The 23,699-nt window shown below is 37.2% G+C and overlaps 1 protein-coding gene across 3 annotated transcripts in view; it reads right to left on the reverse strand.

The window, feature by feature from the left end:
- Positions 1-23,699, reverse strand: part of C6 (complement C6) — a 77,233-nt gene that overhangs the window by 26,376 nt on the left and 27,158 nt on the right. For all 3 annotated transcript variants that reach the window (XM_050793436.1, XM_050793434.1, XM_050793437.1), the window contains exons 6-9: positions 17,332-17,470; positions 12,602-12,802; positions 7,818-8,058; positions 3,598-3,720 (exon numbers count right to left, since the gene is read on the reverse strand). In XM_050793436.1, the coding sequence (XP_050649393.1) occupies positions 3,598-3,720; positions 7,818-8,058; positions 12,602-12,802; positions 17,332-17,470 (704 nt within the window). The remainder of the gene's footprint in view (positions 1-3,597; positions 3,721-7,817; positions 8,059-12,601; positions 12,803-17,331; positions 17,471-23,699) is intronic.

Raw genomic sequence — 23,699 nt, forward strand, 5'->3', positions numbered from 1 at the left:
TATCTTTAAAATATCATTAAAGGGCACCCTTTTTTTCAGTTATTAATGCAAAGAAGATTGCATTTTTACAATCTCCAGAAGTTAAATTCCTAGGACTCTCAGTTCTTTACAGATGGACCAGATGGCTGGCATCATCACTAACAAATGAGTCTTGAATTTGATGAAACTTATTTTGATAAATAAAGTTCATATTTTCTATTTTTATCTTTTACTTCCAGTTCCCCGTGAACTCTCAAACTTTTCAAAGTCCTCTCATGTACATTGAATCTTCTCAAGTAGTAGGATGGGAATGGCAAGTTTTGTAGAGAATCTTTTGTATCCAACATGGCATGCAAGCAAGTAGTTCCTTGGTAGTCTCAAAGCCCTCACATTTCACTGTGATGTGCAGAAAACGCAGGCAGGGGTTCCCTAAAGCCTGAAGAAGGTGAGGAAGTCTCGAGAAAGAGTGGTAGACAAAACAGGGCCTGGCCTTTTGGTGAGGAAGATTTAAGGATATGAATCTAGTAACCGAAAGCTAAGGCAGGACCATCAACATTGGCAATAGGTGCCAGTGCGTGATTGTGAGAACCAGAGGAGGCAAATGACCTATCAGATGAGGCTAGCCAAGGCAAACAGAAACATGCTAACAAAGGTCTCATTCTTCCTGTGACTTTAGGATACTATCTGTCCACCCTTCCCCAACACATATGCATATGCACATGCATGTGCATGCATACACACAGACATGCACACACACACACACACGCGTGCTCTTAAATTATCCCTGACAAGCAGCAAAGGAGAAGAGTGAGGGAATCCTGAGTTTGACTAAAAATTGAAAACTGAAACCCAGAATGACTGGGTTACATTTCACTGGCAATTTTATACTTTTTATCACTTAAAAGAAATAGGAATTTGAGAGTATATTAGTTCATTGTTGCATTGCAATAAAGAACTACCTGAGTCTGGGTAATTTATAAAGAAAAGAAATTTAATTGGGTCACCATTTCACAGGTTGTACAGGAAGACTGGCAGGGGAGGCCTCAGGAAACTTGCAATCATGGCAGAAGGTGAAGAGGAAGGAGTCACGTCCTTCATGACTGGAGTAGTAGGAGGAGGGTGAAGGGGAAAGGGCTACATACTTTTAAACAACCAGATCTCATAAGAACTCACTGTCACGAGAACAGCAGGGAGGAAGTCTGCCCCAATGATCCAGTCACCTCCCACCAGAGACCTGCTCCAACATTGGGGATTACAATTCAAAATGAGATATGGGAGGGGATACAAATCCAAACCATATCATAAAGCTATGTTAAGTTCCATTAAAATATCCTAACTTTGAACATCTGAATTATTCAAATTGCTTTTTTATTCACCTCTTTGTTGCATGGATTTTATAAATAGTTTTTTCCAATAGTACTTAATAATGTATTTCTAGAATTTGTCTTGAAGTTGCATATTTGAACAATAGTTCCAATATATATAATCAAGAAAAATTTCTTCCTTTATTTCAGAGACATGTTCTTATATAGCATTTTTTAAAAATACAGTTTTTCTATTTCATTTATTGGGATCTCTTTTTCATGGATACTAATTTTCACATATTAAATTACATTTGTCATTCCATTTCCATTAAATTTTCTTTAATAATATCTAAATGTTTTTCTGTGTTGAGATTGCTTGGTATCTTTCTTGTATGTGATTAATTTGATTAATTTTATTTTTAAAGAATTATATTTTGTCCTTGCATTGTGATAATTTATTTATAATTATAATGATTATATTTCTCAATGTTTGTTTTTGTACCTCAGTTTTGAAATCTGTTTTAATTAATTCTTGTATTTAATCTATCTCTGAGTTCTTGATTTATTGAACTCATATTCTTATTAAATTATTCTACTACATGATAAACTTATACAGAATCTATATCTATATTTTGGTTAATATTACCAGATTATTTGTTTTGCATTCTATATACCTTTGTGCCCTCTTTTTCTTCTTTGCTATAATAGGAATGTGCAGTTGTCAAGCCAGTTCTTTTCATTTTGCTTATGCATAACACAGTCATGTATATGTAGACTATCTGTTCTGATATTGTATTTAAAATTATCTATTTATTATTACAGTAAATCTTATATTTTATTTGTTTCTTGTCTGTCTTCGCCATGAGAAGGTAAGCTTCAAATTTGGGAATTTCTGTGATTCTGCTTCCCTTTATTCTAAGTAATCAATCAAACTAAGGAAATAGAATTTTACAGAGAGGAAGGAGTTATTTATAATGGCAAGGCCTAGGAGAGAGCATGACCTGTTTAGGAGACTGCAGAAAGATTAGCTATGCAGAGAAGGACAGGAACTTATGCTTAAGGCCAAGTGGAACCTGACATGTTCCAAGTATGAAGATTTCATGAATAAGATTTTCCATAGAGAAGATTCCTCTCATAAAAATGTGTAGAATAGACTGGAATAAAGCAGACTACAAGCAGGGAGACCACTTAGGGTGCTTCTGAGATAATCCAAGTTGGAAATAATGAATGGATGGTTTGCCTTCCATGGAAGGTTTTATATCCATAGAAATAAAAATATGAAGACAACTTGCAGAGACATTCAGAAGGTAGAATGAATTATGCATGGTTACTTATTAGATATAGAAAGAGGGTAGAATCAAAGACAATAGCCAGGTTTCTGGTTCGACTGACTTAGTTGATGGTGATACCATCATCAAGCCTGGGACTGCTGAAGGAGAGGAAAGGTGAAAGGAGCCAACCACTGCTGGTCACCCTGCAAGGTTCCTTATAAACATCATGTCACAACAGTCCTATTAGGCTGTAAAGTAAAGGCTATGCTATTAGATGTGAGTGAGAACCAACAGCAGCAGGGAGAGAATACATAAAGCATTGTTGCCTAGAGACTTTCCGGTAGAGATGTTTAGTGGACAGTAGGTGTCTGGAGTTCAGAAGGGATGTTTGGGTTGGGGATTGGGATAGAAGAATGAAAGCCGATTGGGGATTGGGATAGGGAGTGAAAGCAGTGGCTAAAATTGGGAAAGAGTAAGATAATTCTGCAAAACATAACTTGTATCTTCTTTTTTCAGTATTTTTTGCCTGGATTTTCTTTCTCACTCTTTCCATTTGCCAAAGTCTTCAGCCATTTTTAATGCATGGCCCCAGAATAATTCTCTTTACAAAATCTGATGTATTTCAATTCCAGGATTTTCTTCTGCTCATAGTCCTTTATAGCCTTTTAGAAACTATACCTCTCTTAAACCCTTGTCAATCTGTATTTTTAATGGATGTTTATATGTTTCTTTACTTTGTAAGTTCCTGGTTCACAGCCATATGCACTTCACAATGCCTAATATTGAGTTCTTCCCATGAGCAAAATCAATAAATTATTCATTAAACAACCTAAGTATGAGATAAAGAAAACCTTAACAATTTCCTTTTTTAAGGTAATGCTAATGGTATTTTATTTGTATCCTCTGTCCCAACACACAGGGTTCTGAGGCAGAGAAATTAAATAAGTGAAAAGCTAAAAATAGCACAGTGACATCCAGTATGGTCTGTAAATGACAGCTAGGCTCAGGGCACACTGGATAAGCTGCTAAGAGAGTACTGTTACCTTCATGTTTCTCTGATAGCTTGTTGGTGGTGCACCTATGCTCCACTTTTGTTTTCTTAACAAATAAAACACGTTTCTTTGTTTCAATCCGGACACAGTGTTTGGTTTCTTCCTCGGTTAAACCTAGGAGATGAAGTACAAACAAAAACCACTGAGAGTGTACCATTGACAATTCAAAGAGGAACATGATGCTCTGGTCACTTCGGAGTTACAGATACTTTATATTAACCCCTTTCTTCCCCAATTCCCATAAACTTAAGTGGCAGCTCAAATTAGTTTTACCTACAGATTCAATCCTGCATGGGCAGAGAGATGGTCCTGAACTGAAGAATCCTGTGAGTGCCCATCATCTCCTCCTTCAACACTGACCCTCAGAAGCACATACGAGCCGTTGTGGCCCTTCCCATGGGGACAGTGATGTCCTGTCCCTGTTGCCTGCCCCTTGTTGCCACTCATGGAGCTCTAAGCTTTCCCTTTCTATTGGCCACTGCACTATGTAGCCCTGCAAATCAAAAGATTATGACATGCTCTGATCTGTTCTCTAAGACCTACTTTCTGGGCGACTGCTGATTTTGTGATACCTGAGTCCGCTTCAATTGCTTCCCTGTTTGTCACCTAAAATGCAAATCTTCTGGACCATGCTTCTTCCCTGAACACTCATTCTCATACCTCTCTGGGCTTTTTCTGCTTAATTAAGCTGCTCACTCAACCCCTACCTTAAAATCCTTTTTATTGTAATCTCAGAAATTCTGACTTCCTGACCTATGAATTATTTTCAAACTCCTCCTTGGCTGTTCTATCTCCCCATGTTAATTCAAGCCTGTATTTGGTACTGTTTCCACTGTCATCTCCAGCAGAAGTTCAGAAGGCCATATTCTCACCCCATTCATGTCTGGGAGTTGGGAATGATATCTTCCTAGTTTCCCACTGCTGCTTTCATTGGATGACTCCCCATGGCCTTACAACCTGCAAAAACCTTGATGCCCTGAGGCTCAGGCCATCTGGTTTTAACACCTTTAGTCCTCATCATTCTCCTTTACCAAACTCTCTAGCATCACTTGTTGAAGATTTGGGCATCTGAAACACTCCCGCCGCCACAGTCCTGTGATCATTCTCAATGGCCTCAGAATCTGTGTGTTAGTGGAAGAGTGCAGGCAAACAGATCTAGTATTTTTGTAGGCTGAGCTATACTGTCTCGGGTAATTGAGGGAAATCATTTTCTTTTTCTTAATAGCTTCCCAAGGCACCTGACTCACTGCTGGAAACATCAAAACTAAAATCCAGGTCTTTTGATGTTTAGTAAAAATTTGCCTTGCAAAATACAAGCACATGAGAGGTAGAGCTGTTAATATAAGCTCTTAAGCGCCTAAAAGCAAATACTAGTATTTGGGGTTACAGGTCATAATAGGCAGGGATGTGTGTTTTTAGAGCTTGAGGTTCTGATTACGTGTGATACTGAAATGGAAATCTGAAGGCATAGATTGCTGAGAAATGAGGCTGGGTAGATGTGAACTGGGTCTGTCTACCTCAGTTTTTTGGTGACAGTTTGAAGAGATGCATTGTTAGTTGGGAGTAAAAAATTCTTGGTTTGAAGCCCACATGTTTAGTTTGCATATTCAACTCTAACAAAAAGATAATTGTTTCAGTCTAGTTGAATAAATATAGTTCATTTTTCTTCTGGTAGGATTGTTTTTATAAGTGGGTTGTCAAATATTTAGGCCATACTTGGAATGTAATGCATTTATAGTGCATGACTCCTTAATCATTCATTAGGTTCCTATTATTATAAGTAATAATTAAATTGTATGTGTCCAGTTAATTAACTATAACATAATGAATTAACTATAACATAATGAATTAACTATAAACTTAATTTCATTTTTGAGGGCTATAGATGAATCGTTGAAGATTTGAATGATGAATATTTTTTATGACATTGGTCATGCAGTGATTAAAGTATCCGTGAATTTCTGTGCAACTCTTTTCTTCCCTGCAATATGTCCACTTTTTTGCTGCCGGACCTCTATCTATATGAACTAACAAGCCACTTGATACTGCAGTACCTCGTATCTTAAACCTGAATGTTCCTCTGCTGTGGGGTGCAGGAATGAGTATTTCAGTAATATCTTTAGCTACTCTGATGCCCAAAGACAAGATTGTTAGTTGAACATTTCATATTAATAATTAGTGTGGTGAATAATTTTTAACCTCCAATTCAGTGTAGAAGATGACTTCCCAACAAAAGGAGTTTAAAATGATCCTCTTGCATATTATGATATTTTTATTGTTTGATGTTTTCACTGTGTTTATGAAACTCTTTTCACCTTGCATACTGAAGCAATGTCAACTTTTATTCAAGGTTTTAACTTGACTATGGGACATTGAACAATAGAGAAATAAATCAATGCATGCAAATAAAAGGCAATTTAATTTTGTTTTCTTTTTCTTCAGGGAAAGAAAGTACTATGAAATATTCAAGTCATTTTTCAAAAATTAACAACAGGGAATATAATTCTTATTGAATAAAGCATAGAAAAAATTAAATCTATACTTTAGTTTCATGTTATGATGAGGTAAAAGGAGAGAGAATAGGAGGAGAGAAAAGAGGCGAGGCCAGAATATACATTTATCTAGAGAGTTGGGAAAGCCAGACAAGCACATGAACTGGAGAATTTCATTTTCTTGAGAAGTCGTTTCTGTCTGGGTGTGCTTCATTTTAACCACAATTAAAATTTTACAGATAAGTTATTACATATAAACTTATTGAACATGAGAATATCAAATACATCTTATTGAGAGCTTGTTTGGAGTTTCTAGCAGGGGAATGCAGCTACTAATATACCCTTGACCTAAGACCAGTCCTCCTCTATTGGGGATGGTCATCCTCTTTGACTGAGCATGCAGCTTTGGAGGGACACACATGAAGTGGTGAGGGAGGAAAGGGACACCCACCTAGCCAGCCAGATCAGCCAAATCAACCCTGGAGATCAATGAAGTGACAGATGTCACAGCCAGATCGTCCTCACATCCAGAATACATCTTACTGAATATATATCGACATATATTCAATACATATACACAGTGTATGTGTGTGTATGTATGTATTGTGTGCTTGCATGTATATATGGATATGCATGGGTATTTATTTATTTTGAATTTCTTATCACATCCCAAACTCTTCTTTCCTTCATTATATGTAACTGTCAATCTCTACCTCTACAGAGAAAGAGATGGAATGTGAGAAGGTTTCTGTAGGAAAGTATAACTCATCACTCTTCATTTTGGTTATGGGGCTTTAACTCTTTAAAGGATAAATAGTTGATTAAAGATTCACCCAGTTCTTAACTGACCTGAACTCTAAGCATTTAGGGGCTCTGCTCTGAATGCATGAGGATTATACTCATCAAGTGGGAAATTATTGTCTGGGCTATAGCAGAAGTGACCAGAATAATTTCATCTGAGGGTGAGACAAAACCAAGTCAAAGACCAGAGATTTCCCCTAACTACTCTTGCTCAGCACTGGAGTTGATACTATTTGCGGTAGCAGAAGACATCAAATGCATCATGCCAGAGTTGCTCCAGTGGAAAGGATAACTGAGAGGAAACATAAAGCATGCAGGCAGTATGGAAAGCCTACAATAACACAGATCTTTTGCATTTAGTTTCAAGTTTCATTGCCCGTAGGTGCTCATCTGGCCCACTCCAGCTTAGTTGTTTGTCAAGTTTCTAACTTTACTTTCATCATAGGTTTCATCTTGGCTTTTAGTTAAAACTATTATAAGAAAAAAATGCTATTTAATTTGTTATAAGGTATTGCTCTATGAAATTATATCCTATAAAATGTTATTCATAAATTATCTTTTAGAATTTAGTGCCAGTACAAACTTTGTTTCCCTTGAGATACTGGCATGCATCTTCCTCTTTGGGTAACCACTACTGCGTCAGCTTATGATGTTCCCAGATGTTAGGAAATTTAGAGACAAATATGATGCCTAAAATCACAGTGGTTAAGCATACTTATTTTTCTTATATTTTGGTCTTAGCTTTCTATTTTTGTTTTATTTATTTGAATGTGTATGTTTTTTATCATTCATCATATTTTGGAAATAAAGCAGGATCTAAATAAAGTCAAAGCAGAATAATTAAAATGACAGAGTAAGAGAAAAATGTACTGCATGCTCTCATACCAGTTAAAAAGAGTAAGGACTGAAGAAAGTTACCTGAGTTCTTTAGTTCCTCACTGCTAAACTGATAGAGGAGGTCATACACGCCCCCCAGGGAGCCAGAGGTGAAGTAATGAGTCCCAAAGTCATCGAATATTCGGCTGTACAAAGCAGAGTTGTATTCTAGAGGCAGATTGTTAAGTGCTTTCAAAAAGACATCAGAAAGGTACAGATCTTTAGCTTTCATTGTGAAGTTTAAGACTTTCATCACTTTATGGATCCTAATAAAACTAGAATCCTAAATGAAAGAAAGAAGTAAAAAGATGATTAAAGGTAATGAAAGTTTGAAGTACCAAGCATTTAAATGTCATTGATTTATCATTAGTTTCATTCCCACCATAGTATTACAATTCTCACTCTCTATTGCACGTTCTCACGTACAAGATTATAAATTTCATTTTACTTTCCAATACCAATGTTCAATGGGCAAAACAGATAAGATTATCTCAATAAAGTAAACTGTGTAATGGGGGCATGTGTTCTCTAAGAAAGAAGAATTCAACGATCAAAAAAGTCATCTTTCCCTCCTAATTGCCAATCGTGGCTGCATTTCTACTGTGTTTTTATTTAGAATGCTTGCTAATGTGAATAATTGAAAAAGGATTGTGTGAATTTTGAACTGGAAGTTATGCAACTCAGACGGAGGTTATGCAAGTGAGATTCAAATTACAGCTTTGTCACTCTGGAAAAAATGTTTCGATTCTCTAGACTTCAGTTGTCAAATGATAAGATGAGGGCTTGCACCTGGTAACATTTCAAACCTCCTTTCAACTCCAAAATGCTGATTCTAAATTACTTAGGGGGTGAAATCAAGTAAAATTATTTCTATTCTCTCTCCTCCACCCTTATGCAGAAATACATGAGATTTTTTTTTTTTGTTTACAAACTTATTTATTTATAATTTCTTTTTGTGTCAGTTTAATTTAGAATTAGCTGGTGGATATTATGCTTAAAATCTCATTTCCTCAGATTATCTTTCCACATAGCCACTGAGGTTTATAAGTGTATTTATGTATATTGTTTTAAAAAATTTTATATACTTTATCTGATCTCTCAATTTTAACAAATTGCAGTAATAGTAACAGAGTAAGGGCCATATTTTAGCAAAATAACTGTATTATAATTGTTAATTATTAACCATATTCCTCTTTGCTATACGTATGGCACAAGATGACTGCTGACGCAAGAGAAAAAAAATAATCACAAGGATGGAGAAAGAATCAGCATTAATCTCCCTTCTCTCTTTCCTTGTCCCTCTCCCTCTCTTCCTTCATTCCACCTTCTGGCCCTCTATACATTTATTGCCTAGCTATCTGAGATGCTGTAGATACAGAAGTAAAGAAGGCAGACAAAGTTCGTGCCTTTATGGAACTTACATTTTAGTAAGTGCTCATTAATTCTATTTTTAAGTTTAATACTTGAATTTTGTCATAGAACCATAGTTTCAAAAGTTGGAGAGCCCTTGTGCTTTTAATAAGAAGCACACTCACTCCCTGAGTATCTGAAGTGCCTGTTCTGGAAGGTTCAGCATTTCCAGGTTGCTTTAAAGTCTCAGTCATGGAAAATACAAGTTAAACTTTGGTAACTCAACTTAGCATAATCATTCCATGGTGTTCTACTTGCTGGTCCCTGATACCTGAAACTGGCTATTTTAGATTTAAAAAAAATACATTACTATAGGTTATTAAACCATATATAATCCATTTCAACAATGTGTGAGGTCTTACTTTATTTTAATAATATTGTTGTGGTTTCAGTTTTGTAAAGTATATCAGGAAAGTACTGAACCTTACTGAGTTAACTCGTATTTTGCTTGGAAACAGACTGTTTGCCCAACAAATGTCTAGTTTGATCTGTGATTGCCGAAACAGCTAAAGCATCATGCTCTACTGAAAGGCTTGGATTGATTTTCAATTTTGTGGTATCTTGTTTTCTCTACTTGAAGACTAAGAGAGGCTGCAGTAGAATTTTTTTTTCTTCCTTTTTTTTTTTTTTCTTTCTTTCTTTCTTTCTTTCTTTCTTTCTTTCTTTTTTTTTTTTGTGAGATGGAGTCTAGCTCTGTCACCCAGGCTGGAGTGCAGTGGTGCCATCTTGGCTCATTGCAACCTCCGCCTCCCGGGTTCAAGCGATTCTCCTGCCTCAGCCTCCTGAGTAACTGAGACTACAGGCCCCTGCCACCACATCCGGCTAATTATTGTATTTTTAGTAGATACAGGATTTCACCAGGTTGGTCATGTTGGTCTTGAACTCCTGACCTCAGGTGATCTGCCTACCTCAGCCTCCCAATGTGCTGGGATTACAGGCGTGAGTCATCATGCCCAGCCTCATTTCCTGTTTAGACTGAAATTCCTTAATTCTGTTCAGACCTAATCAAAGATGACAGTAATGATGTTGGATTGAACTGTATGAGGCTAACAATTTTGCTGTCGCCCAGGCTGGAGTGCAGTGGCGCCATCTCGGCTCACTGCAACCCCGCCTCCCAGGTTCAAGTGATTCTCCTGTCTCAGTCTCCTTAGTAGCTGGGATTACAGGTGCACACTACCTCACCCAGCTAATTTTTTGTATTTTAGTAGAGACGGGGTTTCACCGTGTTGCCCAGGCTGGTCTTGAACTCCTGAGCTCAGGCAATCCACCCACCTTGGCCTCCCAAAGTACTAGGATTACAGGCACGAGCCACGCACCCGGTGAGGCTAACAATTTTGCAAATCAGAAATGGTTGAATAACAGTAGCTTAATATGTTCCAACCTGATAATGTGAATAGCTCTAAATTTTTTTGCTTTGGGACAGACTATTAGAGGATCAAACAATAGTTGTTTATCTACATATAAGGGTTTTACAAATGTTCTCTAGCATGTTTGAAATACATATAAATCACATACGTGAAGCAAGACATAGGACTATAACTATGTCTCATTCAAACATGTCTATCTCACTCATCTTTGACTATGTTTATAAGCAGTTATTTCTAATCCTGCATGCTATATTATGCTGAGCTAGGGAGCTAAAAAAAGGCCATATTGTCATGCCCAATTCCAGATATTCTGAAATCAGTAGATTAAGGGAAAGGCCTAGAGATGTGTATTTTTACTTACAAGAAATTCTGGTAATATCTTGTCTTACAAATACAATTTGTTAAGTTTGGAGGGCACTATAGGACCCATAGCCCATTCTAAACTAAATTTTATATATATAATTTATACATAAAATGAATCTATTTCATTGTCATTTTTACATGTCTATATCACCAGAACTGTGTTCCTTCTGTAATTTGCTAAAATTATGAATAAATAAATAAATGAATAAAGAGTCGAATATCTTGAAGTGTAATGCAATGGATAAGAAAAGTAAACAAAAATAAGACAAATTGATTTCAGCTCCCAACTGTGGCATTTATTTACTGTAAGATCACTGGAAGTCACTCAGTTTCTTAGACTTCAGTTTGTGCCTGCCTCATGGTAGGTATTTGATAAATGTTTATTGAATTAAAAATGCATATATGAACTTCAATTTATTCATCTGCAAAATGATGTTTAAATATCAACTCTGATAATCTCTTAAATTTTCTGAAGATAAATGAAATACTTGGGAAAATTATCCATACAGTGCTGTTAGGTCTTATATTTATATAAGCGCATAAATGGTTCACTAAATAAAAGTAGAAGAGCAAGATGATAAAGATAGGAGCAACCATAATATGATTCCATGGTTCCATGATTCAGGGCTCATTCTCTTCATTCTTCTCTTGGGGAAGAGCAAATGCTACTTAGAGTGGTGGTTGTAGTAAGCAATAGACAGTATTTTAAAAGACCTTTGTAAATGTTTAAAAGTTTGCGATAGAAATCTGTCTCCTAAATCATTTAAGCACTGTGAGACATATCTAAGAGATTTAAAATGCAAGTAATAGGAGAAAATTAACAAGGGGAGTTGTATCTTTGTATATTAAAAGGGTTCCTTGAGTCCCTGGCAAGATTAACAGGCAAAGGCCAATACTTGGACATACCTTAAGTTCCAAGTGCAAAAAAATAATTGTAACTTTTTAAGCAGGGAAAAGAAAATGAAAAAATTTGCTCTGAATGTGATTTTTCTTATACAGCAATGGAAATTAGAAGACAGTTGAAAAACATCTACTATCTAGAGAAGAAGATTATGATACAGTCAGGATATTCTTTATATTTATTGCTCAGGGAAAAGGCAGGCAATGTTAGATACACAAAGATTTAGAAAATATACTTTGCATGTGTCCTATATGAGGAAAATACAGGAAAAAAAGGCAACTGAATGAGAATAGGGATTTCAAGAAAAGGATTATAAGAGGAAAAAAACAGAGATGGGTAAATGTGTGTGTTTACATAAATGTAACAAAATATACATTTTGTTATATTTTATATATGTATTTGTATATGTGTACAAATATATACATCTATACAAATATGTATATAGAATAGAACAAAAATATAAAATACAGATTGTCATATTACATGAAAGGTCGAAGTTCTGTTATTTGGAGTTTATAAGAAGCACACCTACAACAGTATGAAAAAAAAGTTAAGATAAAAAACACAACAATAGCAGTCAAATGCATGCAAAACGGAACCATTAATACACATAGTATTTCTTTAACTTTTGAAGTGAGATATAACCAAAAATGGGAAAATTACTTATATCTGTATTAGAAATCACACTGGTACAATATATAAACTCTCCTCTCCTTATTGTATGATTGCTAGAATTGGTGTTAAATTTCAAGAAAGAATAAAAGGTTAGAAACCATTTTTGATACCTTTTTGTGAGAGGCTTGAATGGCTTGTTTGAAGGCAGAATTATGGTTGATATTTTCACTTCTCTTGGAGGAATAAAAAATTGGTACCCTGAAAGAGCTCCCCCCCTGACTTGAAAAGGAGCCTTGTTGATTTTCATTGTGTCCAAGAGAAGTTAAATCCTTGTAGAAATCTGTTTTCAAATCATCTTCTGCAGTTTCTACCTGGAGAAAAATCCATGTAAAATAAAAAGTAATTTAGGAAATACTGGAGCTACTTGTGGATATCTAATGACATGATTTATTTATTTATGCACTCAGCCAATATTTATTGAGGACACATTTTGCTAGAGAACAAAGAATAGTGTTAGTTCCTGCACTGAGGAGTTAATAGTTTAGTTAGAGAGAGGGATAATCACAAACACTTAATATGGTAAGTATTGTGTGGCCAATGGAATCCCATAGGAAATAGAAGACCCTGAGGGGCAATATCAGGAAACCCTCCCTCAAGGAAATGCCACCTAAGCTGAGACTTAACAGGGTGATAAGCAGTGAGGGTTATTTTTATTATGCCTGTGATTTTGATGCAGTGTGCAATCTAACTAAGATACTTTTCAGTCCTGACAACTGGGCTTGTTCTTTATAACCAAGTCCCATCTTGTTTTATATTTATTCAAGAGATGAGTCTGACTTTAGGATCACAGTTTCTGAGGTTGGGCTTCCATTGTCTGCTCCCTAAGTCCCCAGTGATGCTCAACTCTTGACTGACCTTCGTGTTAGTCATAACGCTGTTTACAACTACCCTAGTCTCTTTCCGGGCACATAAAAAGCATGCATTTCCCTACTCTCTTTGGCCAATGAAATGTAAACATAAATGATATCTGTCACTTTAAGAGTTGATGGGCAATATGTCACGTTCCCTTTTTTTTTTTTTTTTTTTTTGCAATTCATCATGGAAGGATGTGTCAAAGCAGAATCCCTTAAGTCCCTTACTTTCTAAAGGACTATTATGAGTAGAAAGTACGGTATGAGTGAAACTGTTTTAAGACACTGACATCTTAGTATTGATATTGCAGTGTAACCTAACTTACCCTGATTGATAAAATGCTGGGTCTGGTGTCTGTATTCCCTCATCTATCCTGTAGTTTTTCTAAGGTCTTCTAACTCCCTGCCCAGTTGCCTTCTCTTCCCTTCATGAGCCTCTTTAATCTTTGTGTACCAGCGAGCCCGTTATTTCATCTATCTTCATAAGTTACAACACTACAAAAGAAGGGAAGTGAGATGCCTGCTATTTCTCCTCCTCTATTGTTTTCAATAAGGTATAGCTTAGGTTTGCACAGCTGCCTGCTAAGGCATGCCTAAAGAATGAAGTTATACAGAGATCAGTTAAAAGAAAACCAATAGCTCGTGACCTTGATTCTAGTCATTCCCAAATTTTTGTTTGAAGAAATACCACTATGACCTTCTTCAGCCATATCACTATGACTTCAGCCATACCACTATGGCATAGAGTTAAAGATTAGCTCAGGTAGCTTCATAAGGTTGGACAAATCTTAGAGCTACATTGATAAGGAAATGAGTTTAATCTGCTGTAAAAGAATTTTCAGGCTGTATTTCCTCATGTAACTTGTTATCCAGGCTTGTGTTATCAAACTTTGTGGGTTAACCCATTGATCTGTTAGTAAATGTTTAACAGCTAGCTCTCTGGGAAGGGGAAGAAAGCCCTGATTTACTATAACATTTGCTTTTTCCATTGTGTATATATTCCTACCACGGCTGATTTCAAGCTACCTATGTGATGTCCTGAACTCATACTTGGGAAGAGATGCACAGTAGCAAATTACAAAGTATTTTCAAAATACAGATCCAATAGATGTAAATAACCTCTAGAGCATGGATAATGGTAAAATGTAGCAAAATAATTGAAAAGTGATCAGTTTTGAGTAATTATAATCTTTGTTTTTAATACGTTTACCTGTGAGATAATATATTTGATACTTAATAATGACTGTGTTTTGACCAACAAATATACGAAAAAATGCTTATCATCAATAATCATCAGAGAAATGCAAATCAAAGCCACAATGAGATACCATCTCACACCAGTCAGGATGACTAGTATTAAAAAGTCAAAAAAACAACAGATGTTGGCCAGGCTGTGGAGAAAAGGAATGCTAATACACTGTTGGTGGGAATGTAAATTAGTTCAGCCACTGTGAAAAGCAGTTTGGATATTTCCCAAAGAACTTAAAACAGAACCACCGTTTGACCCAGCAATCTCATTCCTGGGTACATATCCAAAAGAAAACAAATTGTTCTACCAAAAAGTCACATGCACTTGCATGTTTATTACAGTACTATTCGCAATAGCAAAGACATAGAATTAACCTAGGTGCCAATCAGCAGTGGATTGGATAAAGATAATGTGGCACATATGTGCCATGGAATACTAGCAGCCATAAAAAAGAACAAAATCATGTCCTTTGCAGCAACATGAATACAGCTGGAGACCATTATCCTAAGCAAATTAACACAGGAACAGAAAAACAAATACTACAGGTTTTCACTTATAAGTGAGAGCTAAACATCGGGTACTCATGGACATAAAGATGGCAACAACAGACACTGGGGTCTACTAGAAGGGGAAGGGAGGGAGAGGGGCAAGAGTTGAAAACCTGTTGGGTCCTCTGCTCAGTACCTGGGTAAAGGTATCATTTGTACCCCCAACCTCAGCATCACACAATAAACCCAGGTGACAAACTTGCACATGTATTCCCTGAATCTAAAATGAAAGTTGAAAAAGAAAAAAAAAAGTCTATGTTTCACAACTGGATTCCAAAATTCCTGAAAATTTAACAGTTGACTCGTGAACTCAAAGAGCTGGCTCCAGCACATCCTTGTCTACCTTCATGGGGGATACATTTTAACTGATAGTTTATGAAGGTGCTCAGACTTTTAACCTACTGCGAGGAGTTTTAATGTCTTTCTTGATATACTATAAATGTCTCATCTAACATAGGCCGCCCTCGACTATAAGAGCCAGAAGCCAGGAGTTCTTATTTTTCTGTGCCATTTATTTGCTGTATAACTCTGAGAAAGTTGTTTAACTTCAATAAGCCTAAATTTTCTTTTCTTTTTTTTTTTTTTTTCTTTTCTTTTTTTTTTTTTTGAGACAGAGTCTCATTCTTTCACCCAGGCTGCAGTGCAGTGGCACAATCTCGGCTCACTGCAGCCTCCACCTCCCGGGTTCAAGCAATTCTCATGCCTCAGCCTCCTGAGTAGCTGGGACTACAGGTATGCACCACCACTCCCAGCTAAGTTTTGTATTTTTAGTAGAGATGGGGTTTCACCATGTTGCCCAGAGTGGTCTTGAACTCCTGACTTCAAGTGATCCGCCCCACCTTGGCCTCCCAAAGTGCTGGGATTACAGGTGTGAGCCACCACACCCGGCCGAGCCTAAATTTTCTGTTAGTAATGTGGATGTAAACAATTTGCTACCTTTCTGGGGAGGTTGTTATAGGAATCAAATAAAGCAATATACGAAAGTACTTTGAAGACTCTGAAGTATCATATAAGTATGATAAGTATGAAGTGTTATCTAAGCCTCAATTTGCTCCAATCTCATATACTTCCTTTAATTTGTTACTTGTAAAACTACATGAAATAGATGCTTGCTGAAAATGTAGGCAATATGCCTGTGTGAAATGATTGTATTTTGAAAGTAAACTTGTGGATTGGTTGTTTTGGAACTAGAAAGCAACTTCCATCAGAACAATATTATATATAAATGTTTAGGTTTTAGCTCTGTCTACAAAGCCTGTTCAATACAATACATCTCAAGAGCAGTATTATCAGTCTTCCCAGAGGTATTCAAATTTGACAGTTAGTTCCCAAAGACATTCCCCACCTATTAGTATATATTAGATGGTTTTAAATTGAGTGAATCGAATTGGAAAATGCCTGTATTTATATGTATATAAAGGTCTTTTTAAAGGAAGGATTAAATGACTTTTTGCTGAACTTATATTACCCATAAAGTGGTTCTCAGAAATAATTACAACTTTTGAAATTCTCTCTAGCTTGTCAAATTTCTATGCATGAATGTCACCATTAAAACTGTGTATTTTCTGTTCTTATCACAATTTAAAAGAAGCAGATTACTCACTTTAGTGCAACGAATATGGAGCACTTATGTGTAAAGTGTGGGTTAGATTCTGAGAGTAGGTAGTGTGCTGCTCATTATAATTTACTAAAACAAACAAATAAACCAAACCAACTAATAAAATAGGAATAAAAGTAAGAACTGTCTCATTAGACTGACTTATCATGATTTTTCTTATGAGCCTGGCACTTTTAAAAAAAAGTCTATATTTTGTAGTTATCTAAGAGAACTAAGTAGGTTAGGAGAAAATCTGAAGAAATCAAACTGTTTATCTGTGTGGAGCTATTTTAGAGCTGAATATTCACTGGAGAAAGCATGGATTCGAAGCAGGAAAACCTGGCCTTGAATCTCAAATTCACTTCTTGCTAGCTGTTTGACTTCTGGAAAATTAGTTACCTTAGATTTTTCATCTGTAAATTCATAACACTGGCCTCATTGGGTGTGCATGGATAAAATACAAACACATAACAGGTGATTAAAATTGTTCACTACCTTTTCATTCTGTCCCTTCATTCATCACTAATTTCGCATGAGAAATTTAGCTTGTAATCACTGACGGTGTTGAAGTTGCCACCATGCTAGACTGTCATACCTCAAAGCCGACATTTTCCAGATTGGCCGGAACACGGTATGGATTACTTGTCCTACTGCTTTTGACAGTTTTACATATTCCTCCAGTGAAAGAGTTATCAAGGACTTCTCCTCTGGGCTCTCCTGCCAGAAAATGAAACCTAGAAACAAAGTAATTTTCAGGAATTCAATAGATGTAGAGCAATCTTTAAAATTTATCTTAGTTACATGAAAGGAATTCCTCTTCTAAACATTTTTGACTGAAGACAAATGATTTGCAGGAACTCCACACACCCCCGCTTTTTTCCCCCTAGTCTGTGGTGAGGCACGCAAGGAAGCTGGAAAGCCCAAGCTCAGCTTTTCTGGCTCTATTAGGTTCTCCTATTCAACTTACTTAATTGTTCTTGGCTTTCAACATACAATAACATCTCAATTTATACTTTTTTATGACTTACAATGCCATCGCAAAGTTTGGAAGCAGATTATGAAATAAGTTATTATATAATAAATGCCATTCCGGGTCCACTTCTTTCTGAGTGGAATTCTAGTAGAGAGCTCATAATAAACTAGTAACAGCAATATTTTAATGGAATTGTACTAATATTATAGTTTTACTAAAAACTGACTATAATATTTAAAATATTTTTTATTTAACAAATGCTTACATACTATTTACTATAAGCCAAGCAATAGTAAGTGCTTTAAAGTATTAACTTAGTTAAGTGCTTTACTAAGTAACTTATATTTACTATAACTATGTGATGTAGATATAATTATTATACCTGTTTTACAAATGAGGACATTGAGGCACATAGAGATTAATTAGCTTAACATAAATCAAATATTTAAGAGATTATTTTGTTATAGATTAAAAAAACTTCTCCAAGATGCTAAAACTTTTCCAAATTCTAAGGGATATGTATTCTGTGAAAAAAGTAGTTTTTTTGTCAAACAGTTTGGTAATGCTATATTACATAGATTATAAAAATTGTTCTGGGGGTCGGAGCAATATGGCCAAATAGAAACAGTTCCAGTCTCCAGCTCCCAGTGCGAGCAACACAGAAGACAGGTGATTTCTGCATTTTCAACTGAGGTACTGGGTTCATCTCACTAGGGAGTGCCACACAATCGATGCTGGTGAGCTGCTGCAGCCCAACCACGGAGAGCTGAAGCAGGGTGAGGCATTGCCTCACCTGGGAAGCACAAGGGGGAAGGGAATCCCTTTTCCTAGCCAGGGGAACTGAGACACACAACACCTGGAAAATCAGGTAACTCTCACCCCAATACTGCGCTTTACCAAGGGTCTTAGCAAATGGGCACACCAGGAGATTATATCCCACACCTGGCTGGGAGGGTCCCACGCCCACAGAGCCTCCCTCATTGCTAGCACAGCAGTCTGCGATCTAACAGCAAGGCAGCAGCGAGGCTGGGGGAGGGGCGCCCACTATTGCTGAGGCTTAAGTAGGTAAACAAAGCCGTTGGGAAGCTCGAACTGGGTGGAGCTCACAGCAGCTCAAGGAGGCCTGCCAGCCTCCGTAGACTCCACCTCTGGGGACAGGGCACAGCTAAACAACAACAACAACAACAACAACAACAAAAAGCAGCAGAAACCTCTGCGGATGCAAAGGACTCTGTCTGACAGCTTTGAAGAGAGCAGTGGATCTCCCAACACGGAGGCTGAGATCTGAGAACGGACAGACTGCCTGCTCAAGTGGGTCCCTGACCCCTGAGTAGCCTAACTGGGAGACATCCCCCACTAGGGGCAGTCTGACACCCCACACCTCACACGGTGGAGTACACCCCTGAGAGGAAGCTTCCAAAGCAAGAATCAGACAGGTACACTCGCTGTTCAGCAATATTCTATCTTCTGCAGCCTCTGCTGCTGATACACAGGCAAACAGGGTCTGGAGTGGACCTCAAGCAATCTCCAACACACCTACAGCTGAGGGTCCTGACTGTTAGAAGGAAAACTAACAAACAGGAAGGACACCCACACCAAAACCCCATCAGTACGTCACCCTCATCAAAGACCAGAGGCAGATAAAACCACAAAGATGAGGAAAAAGCAGGGCAGAAAAGCTGGAAATTCAAAAAATAAGAGAGCATCTCCCCCTGCAAAGGAACGCAGCTCATCGCCAGCAACAGATCAAAGCTGGAGGGAGAATGACTTTGACGAGATGAGAGATGAAGGCTCCAGTCCATCAAACTTCTCAGAGCTAAAGGAGGAATTACGTACCCAGCGCAAAGAAACTACAAATCTTGAAAAAAGAGTGGAAGAATTGATAACTACAATAATTAATGCAGAGAAGGCCATAAACGAACTGACAGAGATGAAAACCATGACACGAGAAATACATGACAAATGCACAAGCTTCAGTAACCGACTCGATCAACTGGAAGAAAGAGTATCAGTGATTGAGGCTCAAATGAATGAAATGAAGCGAGAAGAGAAATCTAAAGGAAAAAGAAGAAAAAGAAATGAACAAAGCCTGCAAGAAGTATGGGATTATGTAAAAAGACCAAATCTACGTCTGATTGGGGTGCCTGAAAGTGAGGGGGAAAAGAAAACCAAGTTGGAAAACACTCTTCAGGATATCATCCAGGAGAATTTCCCCAACCTAGTAGGGCAGGCCAACATTCAAATTCAGGAAATACAGAGAATGCCACAAAGATACTCCTCGAGAAGAGCAACTCCAAGACACATAATTGCCAGATCCACCAAAGTTGAAATGAAGGAAAAAATCTTAAGGGCAGCCAGAGAGAAAGGTCGGGTTACCCACAAAGGGAAGCCCATCAGACTAACAGCAGATCTCTCGGCAGAAACTCCACAAGCCAGAAGAGAGTGGGGGCCAATATTCAACATTCTTAAAGAAAAGAATTTTAAACCCAGAGTTTCATATCCAGCCAAATTAACTTTCATAAGTAAAAGAGAAATAAAATCCTTTACAGATAAGCAAATGTTTAGAGATTTTTGTCACCACCAGACCTGCCTTACAAGAGACCCTGAAGGAAGCACTAAACATGGAAAGGAACAACTGGCACCAGCCATTGCAAAAACATGCCAAAATGTAAAGACCATTTAGGCTAGGAAGAAACTGCTTCAACTAACGAGCAAAATAACCAGTTAATATCATAATGGCAGGATCAAGTTCACACATAACAATATTAACCTTAAATGTAAATGAACTAAATGCTCCAATTAAAAGACACAGACTGGCAAACTGGATAAAGAGTCAAGACTCATCAGTTGGCTGTATTCAGGAGACCCATCTCACATGCAGAGACATACATAGGCTCAAAATAAAGGGATGGAGGAAGATTTACCAAGAAAATGGAGAACAAAAAAAAGCAGGGATTGCAATACTAGTCTCTGATAAAACAGACTTTAAACCATCAAAGATCCAAAGAGACAAAGAAGGCCATTACATAATGGTAAAGGGATCAATTCAACAGGAAGAGCTAACTATCCTAAATATATATGCACCCAATACAGGAGCACCCAGATTCATAAAGCAAGTCCTTAGAGACTTACAAAGAGACTTAGACTCCCATACAATAATAATGGGAGACTTCAATACCCCACTCTCAACATTAGACAGATCAACAAGACAGAAAGTGAGCAAGGATATCCAGGAATTGAACTCATCTCTGCAGCAAGCAGACCTAATAGACATCTACAGAACTCTCCACCCCAAATCAACAGAATATACATTCTTCTCAGCACCACATCACACTTATTCCAAAATTGACCACATAGTTGGAAGTAAAGCACTCCTCAGCAAATTTACAAGAACAGAAATTGTAACAAACTGTCTCTCAGACCACAGTGCAATCAAACTAGAACTCAGGACAAAGAAACTCAATCAAAACCGCAAAACTACATGGACACTGAATAACCTGCTCCTGAATGACTACTGGGTACATAACGAAATGAAGGCAGAAATAAAGATGTTCTTTGAAACCAATGAGAACAGAGATACAACATACCAGAATCTCTGGGACACATTTAAAGCAGTTGAAAAGATCGACAAAATTGATAGACTGCTAGCAAGACCAATAAAGAAGAAAAGAGAGAAGAATCCAATAGACCCAATAAAAAAGGATAAAGGGGATATCACCACCGACCCCACAGAAATACAAACTACCATCAGAGAATAGTATAAATGCCTCTATGCAAATAAACTAGAAAATCTAGAAGAAATGGATAATTTTCTGGACACTTACACTCTCCCAAGACTAAACCAGGAAGAAGCTGAATCCCTGAATAGACTAATAGCAGGCTCTGAAATTGAGGCAATAATTAACAGCCTATCAACCAAAAAAAGTCCAGGACCAGATGGATTCACAGCCGAATTCTACCAGAAGTACAAGGAGGAGCTGGTACCATTCCTTCTGAAACTATTCCAATCAATAGAAAAAGAGGGAATCCTCCCTAACTCATTTTATGAGGCCAACATCATCCTGATACCAAAGCCTGGCAGAGACACAACAATAAAAGAGAATTTTAGACCAATATCCCTGATGAACATCAATGCAAAAATCCTCAATAAAATACTGGCAAACCGAATCCAGCAGCACATCAAAAAGCTTATCCACCATGATCAAGTGGGCTTCATCCCTGGGATGCAAGACTGGTTCAACATATGCAAATCAATAAACGTAATCCAGCATATAAACAGAACCAAAGACAAAAACCACGTGATTATCTCAATAGATGTAGAAAAGGTCTTTGACAAAATTCAACAGCCCTTCATGCTAAAAACGCTCAATAAATTCGGTATTGATGGAACGTATCTCAAAATAATAAGAGCTATTTATGACAAACCCACAGCCAATATCATACTGAATGGGCAAAAACTGGAAGCATTCCCTTTGAAGACTGGCAAAAGACAGGGATGCCCTCTCTCACCACTCTTATTCAATATAGTGTTGGAAGTTGTGGCTAGAGCAATCAGGCAAGAGAAAGGAATAAAGGGTATTCAGTTAGGAAAAGAAGAAGTCAAATTGTCCCTGTTTGCAGATGACATGATTGTGTATTTAGAAAACCCCATTATTTCAGCCCCAAATCTCCTTAAGCTGATAAGAAACTTCAGCAAAGTCTCAGGATACAATATTAATGTGCAAAAATCACAAGCATTCTTATACATCAGTAACACACAAACAGAGAGCCAAATCATGAATGAACTTCCATTCACAATTGCTTCAAAGAGAATAAAATACCTAGGAATCCAACTTACAAGGGATGTAAGGGACTTCTTCAAGGAGGACTACAAACCACTGCTCAGTGAAATAAAAGAGGACACAACAAATGGAAGAACATACCATGCTCATGGATAGGAAGAATCAATATCGTGAAAATGGCCATACTGCCTAAGGTAATTTATAGATTCAATGCCACATCCCCATCAAGCTACCAATGAGTTTCTTCACAGAATTGGAAAAAACTGCTTTAAAGTTCATATGGAACCAAAAAAGAGCCCGCATTGCCAAGACAATCCTAAGTCAAAAGAACAAAGCTGGAGGCATCATGCTACCTGACTTCCAACTATACTACAAGGCTACAGTAACCAAAACAGCATGGTACTGGTACCAAAACAGAGATATAGACCAATGGAACAGAACAGAGTCCTCAGAAATAATACCACACATCTACAGCCATCTGATCTTTGATAAACCAGACAAAAATAATAAATGGGGAAAGGATTCCCTATTTAATAAATGGTGCTGGGAAAATTGGCTAGCCATAAGTAGAAAGCTGAAACTGGATCCTTTCCTTACTCCTTATACAAAAATTAATTCAAGATGGATTAGAGACTTAAATGTTAGACCTAATATCATAAAAACCCTAGAAGAAAACCTAGGTAATACCATTCAGGACATAGGCATGGGCAAGGACTTCATGTCTAAAACACCAAAAGCAATGGCAACAAAAGCCAAAATTGACAAATGGGATCTAATTCAACTAAAGAGCTTTCTGCACAGCAAAAGAAACTACCATCAGAGTGAACAGGCAACCTACAGAATGGGAGAAAATTTTTGCAATCTACTCAACTGACAAAGGGCTAATATCCAGAACCTACAAAGAACTCAAACAAATTTACAAGAAAAAACAAACAACCCCATCAAAAAGTGGGCAAAGCATATGAACAGATATTTCACAAAAGAAGACATTTATACAGCCAACAGACACATGAAAAAATGCTCATCATCACTGGCCATCAGAGAAATGCAAATCAAAACCACAATGAGATAGCATCTCATACCAGTTAGAATGGCAATCATTAAAAAGTCAGGAAACAACAGGTGCTGGAGAGGATGTGGAGAAATAGGAATACTTTTACACTGTTGGTGGGATTGTAAACTAGTTCAACCATTATGGAAAACAGTATG

Source organism: Macaca thibetana, chromosome 6 (assembly GCF_024542745.1).
Source record: "Macaca thibetana thibetana isolate TM-01 chromosome 6, ASM2454274v1, whole genome shotgun sequence".
NCBI classification, from domain to species: domain Eukaryota; kingdom Metazoa; phylum Chordata; class Mammalia; order Primates; family Cercopithecidae; genus Macaca; species Macaca thibetana.